At 49.6% G+C, this 22,206-nt stretch overlaps 8 protein-coding genes across 8 annotated transcripts; 4 read left to right on the top strand and 4 right to left on the bottom strand.

Annotated features, from left to right (window-relative positions):
* Nucleotides 1–922: 922 nt before the first annotated feature.
* Nucleotides 923–4,668, top strand: PSV08DRAFT_409578 (glycoside hydrolase; the record flags this gene model as incomplete). The annotated part of the gene is made up of 4 exons (XM_014226236.2): nucleotides 923–938; nucleotides 1,091–1,208; nucleotides 1,277–3,044; nucleotides 3,094–4,668. The coding sequence occupies 4 exons, from the start codon at nucleotides 923–925 to the stop codon at nucleotides 4,531–4,533; spliced, it is 3,342 nt and encodes a 1,113-aa protein (XP_014081711.1). The 3' UTR covers nucleotides 4,534–4,668.
* PSV08DRAFT_362015 (uncharacterized protein) lies at nucleotides 4,462–6,538 on the bottom strand. Its single transcript, XM_014226235.2, has 5 exons — nucleotides 5,827–6,538; nucleotides 5,612–5,763; nucleotides 5,492–5,562; nucleotides 5,146–5,439; nucleotides 4,462–5,063 (listed from the first exon to the last, which is right to left on the bottom strand). Exons 1-5 carry the CDS (start codon nucleotides 6,415–6,417, stop codon nucleotides 4,903–4,905), a joined length of 1,269 nt encoding a protein of 422 aa, XP_014081710.1. The 5' UTR covers nucleotides 6,418–6,538; the 3' UTR covers nucleotides 4,462–4,902.
* A 599-nt stretch (nucleotides 6,539–7,137) lies between these two features.
* PSV08DRAFT_362014 (uncharacterized protein) lies at nucleotides 7,138–8,788 on the bottom strand. The gene is made up of 4 exons (XM_014226234.1): nucleotides 8,709–8,788; nucleotides 8,485–8,629; nucleotides 7,870–8,402; nucleotides 7,138–7,817 (listed from the first exon to the last, which is right to left on the bottom strand). Exons 1-4 carry the CDS (start codon nucleotides 8,770–8,772, stop codon nucleotides 7,273–7,275), a joined length of 1,287 nt encoding a protein of 428 aa, XP_014081709.1. The 5' UTR covers nucleotides 8,773–8,788; the 3' UTR covers nucleotides 7,138–7,272.
* A 745-nt stretch (nucleotides 8,789–9,533) lies between these two features.
* PSV08DRAFT_247128 (cytochrome P450) lies at nucleotides 9,534–11,383 on the top strand (the record flags this gene model as incomplete). The annotated part of the gene is made up of 6 exons (XM_066092344.1): nucleotides 9,534–9,665; nucleotides 9,725–9,852; nucleotides 9,980–10,115; nucleotides 10,160–10,409; nucleotides 10,592–11,227; nucleotides 11,283–11,383. 6 exons carry the CDS (start codon nucleotides 9,534–9,536, stop codon nucleotides 11,381–11,383), a joined length of 1,383 nt encoding a protein of 460 aa, XP_065949255.1.
* A 150-nt stretch (nucleotides 11,384–11,533) lies between these two features.
* On the bottom strand, nucleotides 11,534–17,253 carry PSV08DRAFT_222715 (uncharacterized protein; the record flags this gene model as incomplete). Its single annotated transcript, XM_014226232.2, has 4 exons — nucleotides 11,534–13,031; nucleotides 13,084–15,450; nucleotides 15,504–16,911; nucleotides 16,958–17,253. 4 exons carry the CDS (start codon nucleotides 17,251–17,253, stop codon nucleotides 11,727–11,729), a joined length of 5,376 nt encoding a protein of 1,791 aa, XP_014081707.1. The 3' UTR covers nucleotides 11,534–11,726.
* Nucleotides 17,254–17,994: 741 nt separating this feature from the next.
* On the top strand, nucleotides 17,995–19,224 carry PSV08DRAFT_295853 (beta-lactamase-like protein; the record flags this gene model as incomplete). Its single annotated transcript, XM_014226231.2, has 1 exon — nucleotides 17,995–19,224. A coding segment is annotated over exon 1 (925 nt), but the record flags the coding sequence as incomplete, so codon positions are not given.
* Nucleotides 19,225–19,655: 431 nt separating this feature from the next.
* PSV08DRAFT_362010 (uncharacterized protein) lies at nucleotides 19,656–20,399 on the bottom strand (the record flags this gene model as incomplete). The annotated part of the gene is made up of 2 exons (XM_014226230.1): nucleotides 20,244–20,399; nucleotides 19,656–20,113 (listed from the first exon to the last, which is right to left on the bottom strand). The coding sequence occupies exons 1-2, from the start codon at nucleotides 20,305–20,307 to the stop codon at nucleotides 19,656–19,658; spliced, it is 522 nt and encodes a 173-aa protein (XP_014081705.1). The 5' UTR covers nucleotides 20,308–20,399.
* A 316-nt stretch (nucleotides 20,400–20,715) lies between these two features.
* PSV08DRAFT_295841 (uncharacterized protein) lies at nucleotides 20,716–21,736 on the top strand. Its single transcript, XM_014226229.2, has 2 exons — nucleotides 20,716–20,919; nucleotides 20,980–21,736. Exons 1-2 carry the CDS (start codon nucleotides 20,841–20,843, stop codon nucleotides 21,444–21,446), a joined length of 546 nt encoding a protein of 181 aa, XP_014081704.1. The 5' UTR covers nucleotides 20,716–20,840; the 3' UTR covers nucleotides 21,447–21,736.
* The last annotated feature ends 470 nt before the right edge of the window (nucleotides 21,737–22,206 follow it).

The raw sequence follows: 22,206 nt of genomic DNA, 5'->3' as shown, positions 1-22,206 counted from the left end.
CGGGCAAGAGATTTGTCGAATTATCAAGCGTGTAAATCGACATCCTACTTTCGCATATCATTGCTCCTACGCTAGTGGATTACGAAATAAATAAGCCTAGGGGTCTTGTGGACTGCTAAATCCTACTATCCGGGTCTGACGTCAAGTCCTCACTAAATGATTTTGAAGAGACACTTCTGCCCCCAAGGGCCGCCAAGTTAAAAGATGAGAGATTACCAATGATTTATGAAAATAAGGTGCTATTGAATTGTATGAAACGTCATGTCTCCAATCCTACAGGTAGCTGATTGTAATATTGTTTGTCCAGCTCATAGAAGGAACCGCCGAGTCTGTCGCTATACCATCCAGACAGAGGTTAGCGACCAACATCCCAGCCATTACAACCCTCTATGCGTCTGAACCCCGTGCAAGCAAGTGTAACGAAGGAGCGATGCGAAGAATTTCGCCTTCAAAGTGGGACACCACTTCAACCACGTACAACATTGCTGTCCTGGATGAAGCATGGAAATCTGGGACCAGAGACATTGCGGGAGATGATGGGTGGATGGGAAAAGTAATTTTGTAGGTGTAGATGAATTTGAATTTAGGACCTGCAGCTCAACACGCGAGAATACAAATGTCTCCTTTTTTTGTTAGTCTGATGACATTTATACTACATCTTGTAGGCCGACCCGTATTCTCGTCGCTTTTGAGTAGCTGGGACTCGGAGCATTCTACATCCACACCCAGTACTTACTTCAGCATGCTAATCCGAGTTCTCTTCAGATGCTGAGCGTAGGTGTGGCAATAATTCCAAGACATATCCAGGTTGATCACGTGCATGGAGGCGTGCGGGAGAGCGGGTAGTGTAGTGGATACGTACGGGAGCAGGAGCATGGGCCATTGGCCGCCAAGATGCGGGGAAAGCTGAGCTTCCCCCAACATGGAGCTCATGCAAGGTACACAGAGCTCTTGTACTCTTCTAGCAGCTCTCAGCTGATACACTAAGCCTTCATCTCTCCTTCAACCCACGCACGAAGCTCCACATTTGACAGCTTCATCTTATCAACCATGGGCGGAGAATCACATCGTATTATACCAGTGACGGTAGCCAACGACTACCCGAAGTTATCCGATGGTCCGGTCGGCAAGCAGATTCATAGCATCTACGAGAGCCGCTTGAGGCAGTTCTTCGATGGTGGCCAATACCGAGAACAGAGTCTCATAGGGTAAGCTCTCGGAGCAGTAGTGGCCACAACCCACAGGCCTAGGCATCTTATGCTTATACATCATATAGCAAGCTCACCGAAGCCGTCGCGTCGGGTCCCGAGTGGATCAAGCTATCCGTCTACTCGCCTCCAGATCTCTCGCGTCCCCTCTTCGATGAGGCGACATCACACGCGTTCCATCCGACAAAGGTCGGCGAATCCTTTGGCCCCAGTTGGTCGACGCACTGGTTCAAGGTCCAGCTCACCCTTCCCGACTACTTGCTAGACAAGGAACATCTTGAGTTCGTCTGGGACGCCAACAACGAGGGCTTGATCTGGACTGAAGATGGACGTACCGTCCATGGCTTGACGGGCGGAGGTGAGCGTACACAATGGATACTGCCCAAGGCGTTTAGAGACGGCAAGGAGCATACCTTCTACATTGAGATGGCCTGTAACGGCATGTTCGGCAACGCGCCTGGTGGCGACTCTATTCAACCACCGAATCCCGACAGGTATTACACCCTCCACACTGCCGAGGTCCAGGCTGTCAATCTAGACGCCAGAGGACTCTACTTTGACTTCTGGGAGATATCAGATGCCGCCCGTGAGTTCCCTTCAGATTCAACCCAAATCCACGATGCACAGCAGGTCTGTAATCGCATCATGGATACCTTCATTGCTGGCAACGGAAGTCGAGAGAGCATCAAGGCAGCACGTAAGATTGCTGCCGAGTATGTCGGAAATAATGTCGATTCACACAAGGTATACCAAGGCGACCAAGAAGCTATTGTCCATGGTATTGGGTACTGTCATATCGACACCTGTTGGTTGTGGCCTTTTGATGAGACCAAGCGCAAAGTCAACCGCTCCTGGTCCAACCAGTGTGATCTCATTGACCGCTATCCCGAGTTGCGTTTCTGCTGCTCCCAGGCACAACAGTACAAATGGTTGGAGCAATACTACCCATCCACATTTGATCGTGTCAAGAAGAAGGTCAAGGAGGGTAGCTTCCAGCCGATTGGCGGTAGCTGGGTCGAACACGATACTAACCTGCCTGGTGGAGAATCGCTAATCAGGCAGTTCTTGTACGGCCAGCGTTACTTTGAAAGCAAATTTGGCCAGCGTTGCCGCACCTTTTGGCTGCCAGATACCTTCGGGTACTCCTCACAGCTACCACAAATCTGCCGCATCTCAGGAATGACTCGTTTCCTGACACAAAAGCTTAGCTGGAACAACATCAACAACTTTCCCCACACCACTTTCAACTGGGTTTCACTCGACAACAGCCAAGTCATCTGCCACATGCCGCCCTGCGAAACATACACATGCGAGGCCAATTTTGGTGATGTCAAACGCAGTGTTACACAGCACAAGTCCCTTGACCAAGACAAAACCTCGCTGCTTGTTTTTGGAAAGGGAGATGGAGGTGGTGGCCCAACATGGCAGCACTTGGAGAAGCTGAGGCGATGCCGTGGTATAAGCGATACTGCCGGACTGCTGCCTCGCGTCAAGCTCGGTGACTCTGCCGATGACTTTTTCGACCGTCTGGAAAAGAAGGTGGCCAATGGCGATGAGTTGGTAACATGGTACGGCGAGCTGTACTTCGAGCTCCACCGTGGAACATACACCACCCAGGCAAACAACAAGCGCAACAACAGAAAGTCTGAGATTATGCTTAGAGATATCGAATACCTTGCGACATTGGCAACCATCAAGAATGGCTTCGGAAAGAAGAGCACATACAAGTATCCGAAGAAGGAGATTGATGACATGTGGGAGAATGTTTTGTTGTGCCAGTTCCACGATTGTCTGCCTGGAAGTTCAATTGAGATGTGCTACGATGATTCTGATCGCGTAAGTCATTGCCTATAACACCTCCACAGGATATTGCTGATTGCTATAGATTTATGCGTCGGTTTTCGCTACCGGGGAGAAACTGCTTTCTGACGCGCTGGCTGAGCTGGGCTTCAGTGACCACATCACCTGGAACGAAAACACCAAGCTCATGGCCATCAACACTTTGCCATGGAATCGCTGTGAGGTCATCAAACTTCCTGCTGGGGCACGCCAGTCTGTATACGGTCAAGAAGAGACCAGATATGGTCTCGCCTACAGCAATGGATCGAACAAGGGCTTTGGAGCCCTGGAAATCGCTCCAATGGCTTCCCGTATCCCTGAATCCAAGGCATTCATTGAAGAGATTCGCCCCAACGTCTACCAGATGCGTAACTCCCAGTTCGAGGTAGAGGTTACCGACGGCGCTATTACCTCACTCTTCGATATTCAAGCTAAGCGTGAGCTCATTCCAAAGGGCGCCAAAGCCGGCCAGCTTGTCATCTTTGACGACAAGCCACTCTACTGGCAGGCGTGGGATGTAGAAGTGTATCATTTGAAGTCACGCCAGGAGCTTAAACCCAGCAAAGTCACCATCACCGAGAATAGCATGCACCGGGTGAGCCTGGAAGTCGAAACCAAGATCTCAGACAAGTCGTGGATCAAAACAACAATGTCCCTGCCGGCTGCTGGTACCACTCCATCAGCCATTGAATTCGACGCAGAAATCGAATGGCACGAGACGATGAAGTTCCTCAAGGTGGAATTCCCCGTCGACATTGTCAACACCGAAGCCAGCTACGAGACACAATTCGGCATCGTACGCAGACCCACGCACTACAACACGTCGTGGGACATGGCCAAATTCGAAGTTTGCTGCCATAAATGGGCCGACCTCTCCGAAGCTACATACGGCGTCTCCATCCTCAACGACAACAAGTACGGCTTCGCAACCGCAGGAAACGTCATGCGTCTCTCTCTGCTCCGCGCCCCCAAAGCCCCAGACGCACACGCAGACATGGGCAACCACAAGACGCGCTACGCCATCTTCCCACACGAGGGCCCGCTGGACCACCGCACCATCCGCAAAGCCTTTGAATTCAACAACCCCCTCAAGATTGTGGGCACTAGTAGTACCCAGGACAAGCACGATGCCAGTCTCCTCAACCCGTTCCACATTTACAACGCTCCAAATCTTGTTCTCGACACTATCAAGCGTGGCGAAGACGACGAGGACGTATCGAGGGGCGAGTTGCCGGTCAAAAAGGGCCACAGCGTTATTCTACGCATTTACGATGCGCTAGGTGGCAAGAGTAAAGGTGTTTTGACGTGGGGCAATTTGAACGTGACAAAGGTGACCAAGGTGAATGCGCTCGAGGATGAAGAGGAAAATACCGAGGTGCTGAGGATTTGCTCGCTGAGAACTGGGGACGCAGAGGCTATGGAGACGGGTGTCGAGGTTGAAGTTAGGGCGTTTGAGGTGGCGACTTACAAATTGTTGCTTGGATGAGAGAGAAGAGAGGATTGGAAAAGAGGAGGAGGGGGGAAATGGAGTCTTGGATGTAGACGCTTCTTTTTCTTATTTTATGACGCTTCAGATTAGTAACGAGTAAATGCCCAATTCAAAAAAACCCCCCCCCCCCCCCATATTGTATGGATGTTAGTTGTGCAAATTGGAAGAAAAAAGTATGGCAGAGACCAAAAGAAAACACCTAGATGCAATTCATATATGTACCATTGCCTTTGTGTTCCAAACTAAGGGTCAAAAAAAAAAAAGAGAAGCATCGTTTCCACCATCTAACCATGTGCAGGCCCAGTCCATGGACATGTATTTTTTTCGAGGATTAATCGACAAAAAAAGTTGGAAACAATAGCAAGTTTAATGAATACGATCCAGCTTGAGCCTGTTCCTCGCAATCTTGTCATCGACATTGTCCGTCTTGCCTGTGATGCGGGTAATGTGCTCATTCTGCTTATCGGCCTCGGTACCCATTGCGCGACCCAACTGGTTCAAGCTCTTGGCTGCAATATGGAGTTGGTCTGTTCACAGTTCACGTTAGTTACTTTTACTTCACATCAATGTGCAAGTTTGCTGTCCATGGAACAGCACAAAACCACATACCCAAGTTGTTCTCAATCTCATTCTCCATTTCATCGTCTTCAGAGTCGGGCTCCATCTGGTACTTTGATCGCTGGGCAAGCGAGGCCTTGTTGCCTCCTATTCCAGCACCAGCACTTTGGATTCCGCGCTGTGCTTGGTTTGCACGTGCAGCTGATTCCCAGGCAGCCTTGTTTGTTGCCTCGCGCGTCTCGCGGTCGCGTGTGTGCTGGTCCATGGCTCGTTGCATTTCCTTCTCACGTTTCGAGTTACCGGTGAAGGGGTTAGGTACGATGGAGAACATGCTTGCGTTGATTCCTAGAATAAATCAGTATTGGTGTTTGAACATCAGCCAAGATAAAGTACGTACGGGCGAGCTCCTTAGTCTGCCCTGAAGCCCTGTCACTTTGGATAGAGGCAAGATCGAGATTGCGTTCGGTGCTATAGCGATGTTAGGTGCTGCATGAGAATATGCTTGGTATTGTCGTACTTGTGGATGCGCTCTCCTTGTGCTGCCATGGTGGACAGAGTTCCTCGACCAGTCTCCAAAGCCTGCTCAGCCAGACGCAGAGCGTTTCTTGTGCTGGAAACATCCTGCTGCTTGATAAACTTGATCTCTTGTTTCGTGGCATTAATGTCTTCCTATAGTATTGAAGGCACAAGGTCAGCGCACATGTTGCGAGTGAGTGGTCCAGGGGAACTGACCTCTTCTTGTTCTTCGGCCGTCAATTGGCGGTCCTCGTAGGTGCCGTAGCCACCAGGGGTAGAGCCATACCCCCCAGCAGCACCACCACCGTATCCACCGCTCTGGCTGTCGCCATAGGCACCGCTCTGTCCATAACCGCCTGATTCTTGCTGTGGGCGTCCTTGTTGTCGTTGGGCAGCATTACCGAAAAGCTCGTTACGACCGGCGTCTGTGGCCATGGTGTCGTTCGAGGCAGTTCTTCCGAGTCCGCCGTAACCACCAGGGCGCTGGGGTGGACCGCCTCCGTATTGGTCGTTTCCGTATCCTGACTGAGCGCCGTAGCTACCTCCTTGAGCACCATAGCCACCAGGTCGTTGTCCATAAGCCTGGCCTGGTCCGGTTACCGCTGGCGTCTTCTCTTGTCGGAAAGAGCTATCCTGGCCGCCAGAGTATGAGGGAGGCGGCTGGGCATAGGGGTCGTTTGCTGGAGGGGCGGCATAGGGGTTTTGAGCTGCAGGGCTCTCTTTTCCCTTGCGGCTGCCAAAAAGGGCGGAGCGGTTGCTGTCTTCAGCCTCAGCACCCTTGTCCTTTTTCTTGCCAAACAAGCCCATGATGATGTATCAGAATGCGGAGACGTTTAACTTAAAAACAAGAGTGTTGGCTGCAGGTGTGAGGACGGTGTTTGTGCGTACGAGGTGGAGGTTGGATCGAGGGCGGGTGTTGGGTCGCTGTAGGGGTGAATGGATCGGGAAAGGCAGCTAGTTAATTGTGGGGTGCGTCTTATCGATTGCGCCAACAACAGATGTTGCGCTCCAAGATCACGACAGGATGGCGAGGCGTTGCAATTGAGAAATAAAAGGCAGTTTTGGCTGGATGTGTGTGTATATATATATGCAGGCCGCACGGGAGATGAGGGGTGTTTGAGCGACGGTAGGCCGGGGCGTCTGGTGTTTCAATCCATTCAAGCGCCCAGAAGAAGCTGACGCTATCTAGAAGGCGGAGTTCAGGTACGCCACCGCTCTGGTTGTGGCAGTGTACGCAGACATTTGCGGGCCACACCGATCATACGCTGGCAACGCTTGCTCCTTGGTAAACAGTTGAGAATATTCTGCTCTTAACTTGCCAATGCAGACTAACGCCACGGGGAGCCTCTCGGTTTACGCTTGAAAGGGTTGGGCTGCTTGGGCCCATAACTTTCTGGTCCCTGCATATTGCTACGACCACCCTGGTCATGCCACTCACGCAAGGCCCCAGTGGACATGCACATTCAGACCGAAAACAAAGCAGACATGTGCGCAAAAATAGAGCAAGAGAGAAAACAACAGCGAATCAGTGGTACATGTTGTCTCCTTTATCGGGGTATCTAAATGCTGCTTCTTGTCGCAACCATCTTATACTACACATAATACGGCCTTTGTTTCGTCGCCCGTCATCGCCTAACGCCCAATGCCCAACCAGGACGTCTGCTAGACTGTCCATACTGCACTATCTTCTTCGTGTATCCCCTCACCGTCGGACGATGGTAAATCTTCGTGCTCCTCCTTCGTCCTGATTTCATTTCCTGTTACCACGGGAAAAGACGTCAGAACCCGGCTGATATCGCCCCACCACACTTCGCCAAATCTACGATACCAATCCACAGTTATGCGAAGGCCTTCTTCGAAGCTTGTCTTGGGCTGCCATCCCAGCGCAGCAAGTTTCGATCCATCCGTTGCGTACCGCTGGTCGTTGAAGGGACGATCCTCGGTATACTGAATCCATTGTTTTAATTCGCTCGTCGTATCTCGCGAGATGCCGAAATTATCAAGGAGACGGTAGCAGATCTCCGTATTCGATATCTCATCCTTGGAGGCAATGTTGTAAATTTGTCCAATGTCACCCTTGTGCAAAATGGTGTCCAGAGCATCCACAATATCTCCTGCATAGAGGTAACGCCGCGTTGGTGAGCCGTCGCCGTGGAGGAGGAGCTTTCGCTTTCGCTGTAAGAGCATGATGAATTTGGGTATAATCTCTGCATCGCCATCAGACCTGTGCGTCACTTTCCGAGTGGAAACGTCACCTACTCTCGGGAAATTGATGTGGCCCGTATACATTGTTCGCCCGGACCGTAATTAGGGGTAGCTTGAAGCTGCTCCGGTATGCGCTGACCATCATCTCCGCCGCTGCTTTGCTGGCCGAGTATGGATTTGTGGGTGCTAGTATGCTCGTTTCGCCCAGGTCTGCTGCGCCAACAGGCACATCACCATACACCTCATCTGTCGAGATGTGTATGAATTTATTGACACCATGTTCCCTCGCTCTCTCGAGCAAGACATGTGTTCCATAAACATTTGTATGCGTGAACTCGTACGAGTTGCCAAAGCTGAGGTCAACATGCGATTGCGCCGCAAAATGGACAATGGTGTCGGTTTTGTGTCTACGGAGCACACGCTTCACAGTAGCAGGCGAGGTGATGTCGCCCTGCTCGAATGTGAAGTTCGGTCGGCTATCGAGAATGCGCGTGTTGTTGAGTGTTGCGCAGTAGTCCAATTTGTCCAAGGAAACCACATTATAGTGGGGGTACGTAAGGACTAGATGGCGTACGAACCAGCAGGCTCTGTGTCCATATCAGTCTTGCGCTCGTGATAGGTTCGAAAAGACGCACACGTCGCGCTTCCTGTGGTTTCGATGCGACGTACATGAAGCCGGCGCCCCCAGTGATCAAGATGTTCTTCGCATCTGCAAGTGGCTCAAAGTTGGTGCTACCCGTAAATACTGGAGCTTGTGTCCAAAGCTTCTCTTTGACATAACTCCTTGGATTGAGCACAGTCGAACTCCGGCGGCCTATCGTCAGTGGCAATGTCAGTGCTTGGCCTGGACTGTGTGTCTTGCATTGCATTGCATAGCGCACGTGGATACTTACGCTTCGTCCCATGGGTGCCATTTGGAACGTCACATACTTCGCTAGATATCTCCAAGGCACTCATACTGGCAACAACTGTTGATGCAGTCTTGCAGGAAGGATACGAGGTTTACGCGGCATGCTTGAGCGACGTCTGAACCCGGAATTGTTATTGCGCAAGCGCGCCCGGCCATCCACGTCGCATCAACCAACGATCGACGCTAGCCTGAAGCAGACGCGTAGCCGGAAGGATGCCTCACGTCATCGAGTCAGGTACTATGTAGAGTGAAGGTAACGCGTAGTTGTTCTTGGCTCTTTGCTATCTTGTATCGACATAGCTCGAATAGACGTAGAACATTGACTGAACCTCGCCAGACTACAACACCGTTCAAATGTCAATCATGAAGAGACATCCCAAGCAAGCTGCCGGTCAACAACAGGAGCATACAAGAAGGTAACTGACAGTGAGTTGATAAATTGTTGTGCTACTAGTGCTTCACGGAGAAGAAATCATTGTTGACTTTCCTGATACTTGACCAGCGCAAGATGCACTAGGCACTCTAATCTTGAAGTCTGGGGTGAAGTGATCCGATCACGTGCCGGGTATCTCCAACTCCGCTTACTTCCGTTTGGAAGTAGTATGCAAGCATCTCTTCGTTAAAACTGACAGCACTTAGCGAATTCTTAGTAAACCTCCGAGCACTCCCACATTTTATCGATGAGGGGCACAAGTAAGCTTGTGCGACGTAATGCTGCCCCATATCTACGTCCCCACGTTATATATAATCTGCCGTATATGCACTTCAGCTTAACCCCCATATAACGAGGCATACTTCAGCCATCATCATGGATTCCGCTGAACAAAGAGAGTGGTTCTTTCTTGAGAATTTAGGCCTACGAGTCACCCTCATACTTTTATCTGGAATCACCGCCTTGATTGTTGATTACAGCCGCATGCTCTATTTAAGAAAAAAGATGGTAACATTTTATACTGTTAATCTCACCACCGGATGTACTAAGAACTGACAGAACAACAGCCACCTGGCCCATTACCCTGGCCAATAGCCGGAAACACTCTCAGTCTCCCGAAAGAGAGGCCTTGGTACATGGTTGAGCAGCTCTCAAAAGACTACAAGTCCCCAGTAATTACGTTCTGGATTGGACGGTTAGTCCTCAGTCCGAATTATCGGGAAAACACCGCTAATAAATTATAGACGACCAACAATCTGAATTAACGATGCATGGGCGGCAGATGAGATCCTTGTCAAACGCTCCAACATCTACAACTCTAGACGACACATGCTCATGTTTGGTGAGCTGATGAATGAACAAGATAACCTCATACACAAATACACATACACCAACGAGCAGCGGGAGAGATTTCGTGTCCTGCGCAAAATCACACATCATGGTGTTGGAACACAACAAGTGCGTCATGCACAAGGTGACTTGGCCAAAGCTAAATATCAAAGGTTCAACAATACCGAGAATTTCAAGACGACAAGAACATGGTGCTGGCATACGATATCCTAAAAACACCTGAGCTATTTGCTTCACGTTTTGAACGCTACGCGGCGGGCGTTGTCTCTATTGTTGGATTGGGACGTCGTATTTCCAACAGTCAAGATACGTTGATTACGGAAGTCATCGCTCAGATGCAACATGCCGCACAACTCGCTGTTGTGGCAAAAGACTGGCTACGGATCATTGAGACATTTCCTTGTGAGTATCTCTATGTTTTTGAAAAAAATAAAACGAGAAAATATCTAATCATGTCTCAGGGTTGGTAAAGCTTCCCCGTAGTATCGCACCCTGGTTACGCAATATTAAACAATTTAGCAAAACAAAGTACGGTCGTGAGAACTTCTTCTACAATCTTGCCGCAGAAGCATAGGATACACCAGACGAAAACTACGCAAAATTCCTCTTTCGCGAAGCCCCACAATACAACCTTAGCCGCGGCGAAGTCTCCAGTCTTGTCTCCAATCTTTTTGGCGCAGGCGCAGATACATCCAGTAGCACTCTCATCACAGCTGTAATTGCTATGCGCGCCTTCCCTGAGACCATGAAACCTGCCTGGGACGAACTTGATCGCGTAGCAGGCCACTCAAGAAGCCCTACGCTTGACGATGAATTGCCTTATGTCCGCGCCTTTGCCAAAGTTTTCCGCTGGCGCGCAGTAGCCAACCTCGGAGGAAAAACTCATGCACCGACTCAAGACGACTACTGGAACTGCTACTTCATACCCAAGGGAACTTGGATACAAGGGAACGTATGGGCTATTCATCACAACGAGCGCGAGTTTCCGGATCCCGATCGATTTAATCCAAGACGGCGCCTCGACACGGAAGATCTGAGACCGTTTCCGGGAGAGAAGGGATACATGACGTTTGGATGGGGAGGAGGAGTTGTGCTGGTCAGGCGCTTGCTGAGCAGGGCACGCATCTCAGTGTTGCGCGCTTGCTTTGGGCCTATCACGTTGAGCCTGCTATCGACGAGAAAACAGGAAGTGAGATACCAGTTGATATCTTCAGCTATACGTAAGACTTTTATGGAACAACGATTGGATGTAGAGATGATACTAACAAAGGGCAGTAACGGATCAAATCGACGTCCTCAGCCTTTCTAGGTCAAGTTCACTCCTAGAAGCGAGGAGATTAAGAAAACCATTTTTCGTGAAGGGGAGGAAGCACTGATGCGTCTATCAAAATACGAGAGGCCGGCAAAGTATATGCTTGACTCTAGCAAGTAAAACCGGAATTTTGAAATTCGTCGACAAAGCTCACGTCTCCAAAGCGGGGTGTGTAGTATTGACAGAGTGCAGTCTCAATGATTATTAGAATAGCTAGCAAAAAAAGTCAAGTCCATAAAACATTCAAACTACGAGATAGACTAGATACTAGGCACACAATCTGTCAAGGAAACCGCAACAACGCAACCATTAAAAAAATCCAAACAAAACATTACCCAACCCCCAAAACATAAGACAAGAAAAAGGAAATGCAAACCCGTTCTAGAATCTAAAACGCCACAGTCAACTCATGCATAATACTTCTCCAACCACTCCCTCAAATCCCCAATCGTCGGATAATCCAAAAACAAACTTCCATTCACCTTGACACTCAGCTCGTTCTGGAACTTCTCGGACAACACCAGCGACATGAGACTATCAATACCCAAGTTGGCAAACTCTGCATCGTCGGTCAGCTCAGCAGCGTCGATACCCGTTTCCTTGGCGATAAGATCGATAGCTTTGTCAACAGTGGTGTTAGCAGCGCGGGGCGCAGAAGCAGACACATCGACGCTGGTAGCGGATGTGTTGACTGAGGCTTCGGAGGGGGTATCGCGGTCGGACGTGTCGCTGGCGGAGGACTGGGTGTCGTCTTCTCTAGGAGCGACGGGTACGACCGGTGCTGCCTGAACCGCTTGCACTTTAGGTGGTGCGGAGGGCTTGCTGGGAGCGGGTGGTGCGGCGGATTTGGCGGGTTGAGCGCTGCCCTTGGTGGGCTGGGGCGCGGTGAAGAAGCGGTTGAGGAGGACGCGTGGGAAGCGGCGGAAGTGGATGCCGCCGACCATGCCGACAATGGAGTTGTCTGCTGCGCTGAGGACGAAGACGTCGCCGAGGTAGACGGAGGGGTCGTCCTTGGTTGGGGTCATTTTGACGTAGGAGCGGTATCGAGCGCCGGGGGTAAGGGGCTCGGCGAAGCGCATGGTTTTCCAGCCCGAGGTCACGCAGTAGTTATTTGTGGTGTCGATGGTGTCGGAGCAATTCATGATGAAGCCGGCGAGATGGGCGACGCTGTCGATGAAGTAGGGGGGTACGGTGTAGGTTCCGTTGTCGACTTTGTCGCTGAGCTTCACTTCGGCGAAGGCTTCGAGATCGTTCATGACGACGGATTGCATGCCGCGGTACTTGTCCGCGTAGTCGACGAGGTTCTTTGCGAAGAGGGTGTAGGCCATGTTGCGAGAGAAGCGGTTGGCCTTGCCCTCGGCAGCGAGCTGCTCCAAAGACTCGATACGGTGCTGGACTAGATGTGCCATGGGACTCCAACTCGACAGCCAATCGTCTGCGTTGCCATACTCGAGATTGGCTGTTGCGAATGGCTCCGACAGGCTGCCATCTTCTTCGACATTCTGCCATGTCAAGTCAAGAGTACCACTCTTGATGTCGTTGGTACTGGCAGTGACCTGGATGGACTGGGGAGTGTCCATGGAGTGTTTCTTGGCGATCAGGGCACTGGTTACGTGCAAGTTGCTCATGTTCATGTCCACTCGCTTTGTCTTTGGGTAGAACTTGCGGTAGAGATACTCTCCCAGAGTGTATGCGATTTCGGCATGGATGGACTGTAAGCTTGTTAGCAAGTGACATACAGAAAAGGCTAGAACTTTAACTTACCGATGTGACAACACCACAGCTGTTCATCGAGTGTCCATGGGCAGCAGCCAAAAAGTCCTTCTGCATTAAGTCCGACTGCATGATCACAGTGCCCTGGTCTCCATTCACATCTACTGAAATGATGTTCTGTACCAAAGAGCTCAAAGACTCATATTTCTTGGTATTGCCAACTGCAGGCTCTGCCGCCTCGACCTTCTTGTCGTAGAAGGTATTGCCCTTGGTCAAGCACCAATCGCCATTGTATTGTATCCAATAGTTCTTCTCATCACAAGCATATGTAGGAAGATCAAGAAGACGCACTGCATCCGCAAAAGGACGGTGGAGCTCATTCCAGTCCACATCAACGCCATCGAGATGAATAGCTGCTGCGCTCTCGGAGATGGTCTTCCAATTGTTGTCTCCACGGCGAATGGACGGGACGGCGGTCTTTGTCGATGGGAAAATGGACTTGATGAATCCGACACAGACAGGGTGAGGACCCATCTCCATGAAAACAGTCTCTTTATTGATGATTGACACATCGCAAGCGTTCTTCGCAGCGGACAGGAAGTCAACCGTTGCTCGTGTAGCATTTCGCACGTAGCTGGCGTTAAGCGACCGTCCGTCAAAGACGACCTTGCCGAGAAGGGGTGAGACAACAGGAAGCTTGGGCTCGTGGAAAATAACACCACTCTTGCTAATCGTCTCGAACTCGTCGAGGATCGGGTCGACCTGTTCGGAGTGGAATGCAAATGCCACGTTAAGCTTGATGCAACGGAACCCAGCTGCCTCGAGATCTACAGCGATGTCATCCATCTGTGCCTTGGTGCCGCTTAGAACCGTGTCAGTGGGACCATTGATACAAGCCACAGTGTGTGGCTTGCCATTCGATGCGCCGATGATAGACTCGAGAGACGCGCGAACAGCCATCATGCAGTGGCTGCCCGGAGTGCATGACTTCTGGAGCATCAGTGCCCGACAACCAACCATGTAGATGGCATCGTTCGCACTGATGACTCCAGCGACATGCATAGCTGCATACTCGCCGAGGGAGTGTCCCATGACAACATCAGGTTTGACGCCCAAAGAAGCCCAGTAGTGGGCTAACGCAATCTCGAGACAAACCAGGGCTAGTTGGGTGATGACAGGAGGGTGCTCGTGGTCGCGTGGGTGGGAGCCATCCAAGGCTGGGATGAATGAAGGGAAGCCTTGGGCTTGAGCAAGTCTGTCGAGATATTGAATGTGCTCTCGGAAGACTGGTGCTTCGTGGTACAGTTCGAGATCCATCGACTGGTACGAGGCGCCCTGGCCAGTGAAAACAAATGCCATTGACGGCGGGTTGGTTTTGTTCAAGGGTTTCAAGGAATCAACCTTGTTAAGCTGTGTTGACAGTTGCTTCTTCACTGAAGCAAGATCCGTAGCACTAACTGCGACCCTGTACGAGTGGTGGTACTTGCGCGCAGTCGTGGTATAGGCGAGATCCGAAATGGAGACATCAGGGTTTCTATCGAGATACACAAGGAGACGGTTGATGTTGTTGCGCAAAGAGGTCTTGGTCTTCGCAGACACGGCGATGACATGTGTTGGCCTGGTTTCCTTCTCGCGTGCCACCACGACTGGAGGTGCTTCCTCCAAAAGCATCATAGTGTTGCCGCCAGCAGCTCCGAAGTTGTTAACAGCCGCGATACGCTTCTTCTTGCCATCACTCTTCCATTCGGTCATGGAGAACGGGATTGCGACATTTCGCTGATCCAGATCCTTAGGTAAGCGTGGGTTAACCTCTGTTTTGATGCCGATGTGTGGAGGAATGGCATTCTTCTGCAGCATCAACAAGACCTTGATAAGTGCTGTAGTCCCAGCCACTGATTCTCCGTGGCCGACATTTGACTTGGCGCTTCCAATGTGTAGCTTCTGATCAGACCTGCGGTTGGGAAAGGTGTTTGGAGCATACACGTCTAGGACACCCTTCATCTCCTCAAAATCACCAGCTTGAGTGCCGGTACCGTGGAGCTCTACATATGAAACGTCCAGCGGATCAATACCTGCCTGCCTAATGATCTGGCGCGACAAATATGATTGATGTCCTGCATGGGGATGGGTGATGGAGACAGCCTCTGCCGAATGGTTGGTGCCTGCAGCAAGGATAACACCAAGAATGTTATCCTTATCAGCTTGTGCATCTTCGAGCCTCTTGATGACAATCGATCCCACGCCATCAGCGCGACAGTAGCCATCAGCACTAGCGTCCCAAGTTTTGCAGGCGTTGTGGCCCTTGGTTAGGAAGTGACCCTTACTGAGACCAGTAAAACCATCGGGGTTCGTAAGGATGTTGACTCCACCTGCTACAGCAGTGTCAACTTCACCACTCCAAAGAGCTTGACAAGCGACCTAAGAAATTTTTAGTATAGTATTATCAAGGGCTCAGGATATCATCTACTCACTTCGATAGCCGCGAGACCTGAGGAGCAGGCGGTGTCAATGCTGTAGCTGGGACCGGCAAATTTGAAGAAGTAATTAATTCGACCAGGTCCAAAAGCACGGCATCCTCCTGGAATGTAATAGGTTCCGACTTCCTGTCCTTGGTTTACCTCGCGATAGTCGTCAGCTGCTTGGCCGTAGTATGTTCCGATGCGCTGGAGCCTGGTCGACTGGGTCCTGTTGGCAACGTAGCCTGCCCGTTCCAATGCCTCATACGCAGTGACAAGCGAGAGTCGCATCTGGGGATCAACAACCATCGCCTCTCGAGGTGACATGTTGAAGAAACTTGGGTCGAACATTCCCGGTTCTTCGATGAAGCATCCGTATTGCGTCATTGTCTTGTTGAGATCCTTGCCTTCAGGGTCATAGTGCGTATTGATGTCGAATCGGTCTGCAGGTATCTGGCGAGACACATCAAGCCCTGCTTCAAGCACTTCCCAGAATTTCTCGGTATCCGTTGATCCGCCTGGAAGCCTGCAAGACATTCCCACAATGGCAAGTTTGGATTGTGCTGGACCTCGGGGGGTTACATTCTCAGTAGCATCCTTGAGAAGCGCCGACATGTAGGTGTTCAAGGAAATAGAAGTATCCTTGGATGTCTTTTGCAACTCAGAACGCAGATCATTCAATGGAATGGAGTTGCCAAAGCAAGACAGCCTGATTTGAGTTCGGTTGTTCTGCTTAGCGTATTCAACCTCCTGTGCAATAACTTTGTCCCACTCAATAGCCTTTGTCAAGAGCTCTGCTACAACGCTCTTGATCAGTTCTGCGGGGCTGGATGATATGTATGGAGTACCGGAGCTTGTCGAGAAAAGTGGAAATCTTGGTTCGTTTTGCGAAACAAGTCGATCCGATGAACTGACAACGTCTTGAACAATAGCCTCGATGTCGTGAGAGTCGTATATGTGGGGAGCATGACAAAGACCTCCATAAACAGGCAGTGCAATGGACTTGGCGTCTCTGAATGCTGTGGCCTTCTTGAAGAGATTTTCAAGTTTTGAAGGTGGGCCACTGATTGTGACAGATGTTCGGCTGATGGCGCTGATGAAGATACGACTGGTATCCGAACTGGGCACTGCTTCGTGGTATGCTTCTAGCTCCTTTTTCGTCTCTTGGGGATCAACGTTATGGACCACATAAGCCCATGTCTTTGGGGGTTCAGCCGGGTCTCGAGCTTCTAGATAATGTGAAACGCCTTGTACATGGACTCCCATGCGGAAGGCGACTGTGATCGCCTGCACACCGTAGAAAGCTAGTTCAGAAATGTCTCGAGCTAGAGCAACCGCGGTAGCGGAAAGCAAGCCGACGCCCAGACCCGTGAGGTGCTTTTCATCGTGCGAGAATGTTGAATCATTACTGCTTTCAGCATTACTGCAAGAGTCAGTCAGAGAGCAGAGAACTTTTTGAAAAAACTCACAATATGTAAACCGCGAGTTGAACGAGTATCAGCAGAACTCCATCGACCGCGCCACATAGTTCACCCTCGCGGAGCTCCTTCTTCTCTACCCAAGAGATGAGAGTATCGAAGGTAGGGATCTGGTTTTTCAAAGTTGATGGGAGTCTTTCAATCTCTTTCTTGACTGCTCTTGTTGCGTCTCTGAGGAAGCGGGCTAGAATTTCGTGCTCGGTGGTCTTGCTTTGGTTGTGCAAGTGTCTGAAGATCTCCGAGAGATCATCTTTAGGGAACTCATTACTGAAATATACAACCTCCATGATGACGCAAAATCCTACAAGGAGTCTCTAGAAGCTAACAATAGTCTATTTCAAAACCTGAAAGCACAAAAGACTAGGAAATGATGGTGGGTGTGAAGTGAGAAATTCCACGCATGCTACCTGGAGATATAGGTATTCAATCCATCTTGTTGCGGGAACGCCAACCAACCTCGGTCCATATCCGCTTCTGATATCCGTATACACGCAAGACCAGTGAACTATACCATACTACGGGGCGACTCCACCGATGTCCAGTTAAGCTTGCTTAGTCAGAACGAACCCCGAGCAAAAATACACGTGACATAGGAGATCATCACTCGGAAGAACTAGCACCCAGGGATCTCCGATGATGAATTCCGAAAGTGTCGACCACGTTGTCGGGTTCTGTACCACGGAACATTCGGAATGATCCGAATTAGGATACGTGCCGCATTCCACCGAGTGAGCCTCTACTAGCAATCTTAGGCCCCCGTCATCAGCCCGAATTCCACACCAGTGTATTCCATAGAAAGTCGAGCCGATACAAGCGATGCGAGATATCATAGCAATGTTTCGGAATACTCGTTCCCGACTACCGCGATCTATGACTCCTATCTACTTTCAATGCGCATCTAGGGCTGCTGGTGTGTAGTGCGAACCAATGAGAACCAAGTCGGTTTAATGTATCGAAAATGGCAGAAAGCTTGCATTATGATAATAAATATTCCCTTTACTCTAAAGGCTATCGTGAAGAAAGAATACATATCAGTAGTTAAGAACGGGGCGCAAACATATTGTCACTCAGACAATCGTCTGCTCAAGCACCTTGATATTCCAATTCTCTTGTGCTCATTTCAAACATAAAATTTTCTCCATCATCTCGACCAGTCCAGTCATGACGGACGATAAAGGGGGCTACAAGCAGATCAACAAGTCGCTCAACATCTGCGCTTTCGAGGACTATTTGAAAGGCCAGACCGCGAACCTCGCCCCTATACCTGATGTGGAGCAAGTGACAGAAAGGGTTTTACGAGTGCGGGGTCAAAATCCGGGGAAGTTCACCTTCCAAGGCACCAATACCTTCTTAGTTGGAACAGGAGCCTCTCGCATATTGATCGATACATCCGGAGGAGAGCCTGAGTATGCGAAGCTGCTTGCATCAACCCTTGAGTCTCGGAACATTAGCATCAAGTATGTTCTTGTAACACATTGGCATGGAGACCACTCCGGGGGTGTACCGGACCTTATCAGAATGTATCCGCACTTGAAAGATCACATCTACAAGAACGATCCCGATCCGGGCCAACAAGATATCCACGAAGGGCAAGAGTTTTGTGTCGAGGGGGCTACTGTTGTAGCACTGCACTGCCCGGGGCATTCAGAAGATCACATGTGTTTCATGCTCAAGGAAGAGAACTCCATGTTCACTGGAGACAACATTCTCGGTACCGGGACGAGCGCGGTCGAAGACTTGGGCATATTCATGTCCAGTCTGCACAAGATGATGGATCAGAAATGTCGAGCTGGCCACCCCGCCCATGGCGTTACTATTGATGATCTAAACACAAAAATCAGCCGAGAGCTATCGTCAAAATACAGGAGAGAGAAGCAAGTCATCAGGGCCTTGCGCAACCTCCGCGATTACGGGCAAAACCGACCGGTCGTTCGTGACATTGTCGAAAACATATACGGAAACTCGGTGGATGAGACTACGCGTACGTTGGCGCTGGAGCCGTTCATCGACGAAGTTCTTCGAAAACTTGCTGGTGATGGTAAAGTGGGTTTCCAGGTTCGCGCTGGCCAGAAAAAATGGTTTCTAATTGGTAATGAGCAATCAACGGTGGGTGGGATGCGGCAGGTCCAGTACCCTGTCACACGCGCCAGCGCTTAATGTTAAGTCTTAGATTAGATTTTCGATGAGCATTTTCTTGATACCAGCGTGTTTTTAGATGTATTTAGACAGAATGTACCATATCAAGTCGTTCTTTTTCCAGATATCTTATGGGACTTTGTGATGATGATGATTTCCTGGGTTGCGACTAGTACATAAAGTCCTATCCTACTATCATTTAGATACTATTCAAGGAGTGTGGTGGCGAATTCTCATACTTGGTGTCATGTCATGTATGGATAGTTAAGTTGCTCTAAAAATTCTCATCTCCCATGTGCTGTACTGAAAAAAGGAGAAATTAGAGTTCAGGAAATCATGAAAAACAGCGGCTACAAAAGCAAAGTCACATCTCTACTAATGCAAGCAGTGAATTCACTAGAGGACGTTCGGTGATGAAAGTCAAGATTTCTATTCAACTAGCTTATCCAAAATCCACAAATGAAGAATCTAGTAAATATGCAAAGCTCTAACCATCGCCATACTCCTTTTCATCAAATAGTCGCCAAAATTGAGAAAAAAAAGTGCACGACCTCTAACGAAATGAAGCGACAGCACTGAGTACAGCACCAAGAGCCACAAGTGCTGCTCGAACAAAGTTCATTCCCTTCCACCTCTTCAACATGACTCGAACTTCCTCATCGCTCACCCCAAGGTCCTTCGCTTTAGTTCCCTGCTCGACCATTCCACCTAGTGTCAACAATCTCTTGTTAACCTGGGGTTCCATATATAGCAATGTATACGGGACAATCAGAGGTACAAAGATCGCTGCTGCTGCGTACAAGGTAAATGGTGATGCAACATTGCCGACCAGATTGGTGTCGTTTCTAGAGCAATAGGCAGAGTATCCATTGCATAGAGTGACAGTAATGGCGACCAGAGGCGATGTCGCTTTTCCAATGTTGTACATGGTCTTGAACTGATGCACAAGTGTGTCGACTGGAGCTACGCTGAGTGTTGGCACTCCGGCATGACTGAAGCACACGATGAAGCCTAGGAAACGCCCGCATTAGTTTTGCCCTGTTGTGTTTCCTCTTTTGCCCGTTTTCGCGACATGGTTCAAATCACATTACAAGATAGATTTGCGTAGTGAATCCACCTTACTCACGACGTGCATACTCACCTGACAAAAGCGCTGCACCAGTTACACCCCAGGCGTGCGCGACTTGAACGAGAGTGTTCTCCATTCTTCGGACAAATTTGGTTCTGAATCAGATATGCTTTGCGACTATCGGGGATACTAATAGCGGCGTCGGTTTCCACTAGATGCGATGCAACCATCCAGCTCAAGCCATCGTCGTCACGCCTCTTATCTGCATCGGATGCAGAACGTCTGCGGAACCTTTTCCCATCATACCGCGCTGGTTTGCGGCTCAAAGGGCGTACATGCAACCCTATCTTTGACGTTCGGTAGGCCTGGGTCGCGGTTTTCGGAGGAAATCTCACTCGCGGATGAACGTCGGGACAATGTGGATCGACACAATATTTCAAGAGAAAAGAAGAGTTCCGAAAATTGTTCCTTACCCTCTTGAAGCCTACAATTCTCCGCACGATCATCCCTATAAGGATACTTGTTCCCTTGAATCGTGTTATCGGTGCCAATCATACAATTGTGCTTAGCTCTGGGTTGCATTAACGTAATCAAATTTAAGCAAGCAAGTAAAGTACTGTTGTCTTGTGGTACTCACCCTACTTATCCTGGCATCAATTATCGCTCAAAATGGCTGCTTTGGATATAGCGTTTCACATCATACCTTTCATACATTGGGGCATGATTGTATCGTTGTTCATTGTATCGGGTATGTTATTCTAAATAGAACGGAGGAAAACGAAGTGTACCCATTTAACATGTTGTTTAGGAATAGCATGGTCCTTCAACCTATGGGTCGTGCCGATCATTAAGATGAACCCATCGAAAAGCGCCATCGCACAGCTATTAGAGACATCCCGACGCGGCGGAGCTTGGCTGGAGCCATTGAATGCAAGCTTTGCATTTTTGTTTGGTATAACGGCTGCTCTGATTTCGCAGCACCCTGATCCAAGTGTAGCTTCACAGTGGAAGCCGTTTGCGGCCTCTTTTGCTACGCTGCTTCAAGTAGCATGGTGGGAAAGAGTGATGATCTTTCCGCTTGAGGGATCAATTGCGAATCTAGGAAAGGGCAAGGAAAAGAGCGGGGGTGCTGAGGGAGCTTGGATGGACCATGAGACCAGCAAGGTCCTGCACAAGTCTCTGGATGAGTGGTCTCGATGGCATGCAGTCCGCGCAACGCTGCCATTGATCGGATCGCTGATCGCATTTGTCACGAAGCTTCAAAGTGGGGTTTGACTCGGGGATTATGGAAATGAAAATGGACAGCGAAAAACGTCTCGATGACATGCGTAAGCTGGTCGGAACGATAGTGGAGGTGTAAGCAGGGACTAGTCATGGGTCTTGGCTATCCGCAGTACCCCAAGAATGTAGATAGAGTGGAGAACAGCTGAACAGCTGATGATCACATTAGTTCGAGCCTGCATGATAGTGATATCACATGGGCGCCGAGCATCAGCACAATTAAATATTGGTAATATAAGCGAGTATACCGAAGATACCATTGGTCATCCGGTTTATTTATTCGCGTACGAATTCTCGGTGCACCGTTCTAGTTTCCCCGACGTGTCGTTACTACTACTGGAAATGCACACAATCGGTCCGATATATGGATTTGGCGGACTTATTAGCAGAATACTCGGCTGTCCTTCGTCTTTTGACCATTACTCTTTAGGAATTCTCGCGAGTAAGTGACAACGTTCCGCTATACGTATGTACATACGTACATGTGTACGCAAGCAGATCATTCTCCGGGATGTTTTGCGTAGGCACGGGGTACGAGGTCATTGCGCACCCTAGAATTGAATCAACCCAAAGGGAATAGTAAGAAATGCATGAGTATTGAAAGGCTGATCCTAGGAAAAGCACCAAAATGTTGCCTAACGCAATAAGAGATGGTAAAATCCTGATGGATGCAAAACGCGAACAAGTCACATCCTCCAGGATCCGACTGTACTTGGAATACAATACTATTGGCATTGGGGTACTCATTGTATAC

Source organism: Bipolaris maydis, assembly GCF_028858645.1.
Source record: "Bipolaris maydis strain C4 unplaced genomic scaffold PSV08scaffold_6, whole genome shotgun sequence".
NCBI classification, from domain to species: Eukaryota; Fungi; Ascomycota; class Dothideomycetes; order Pleosporales; family Pleosporaceae; genus Bipolaris; species Bipolaris maydis.
This window is presented reverse-complemented; position numbering and strand designations above follow the sequence as displayed.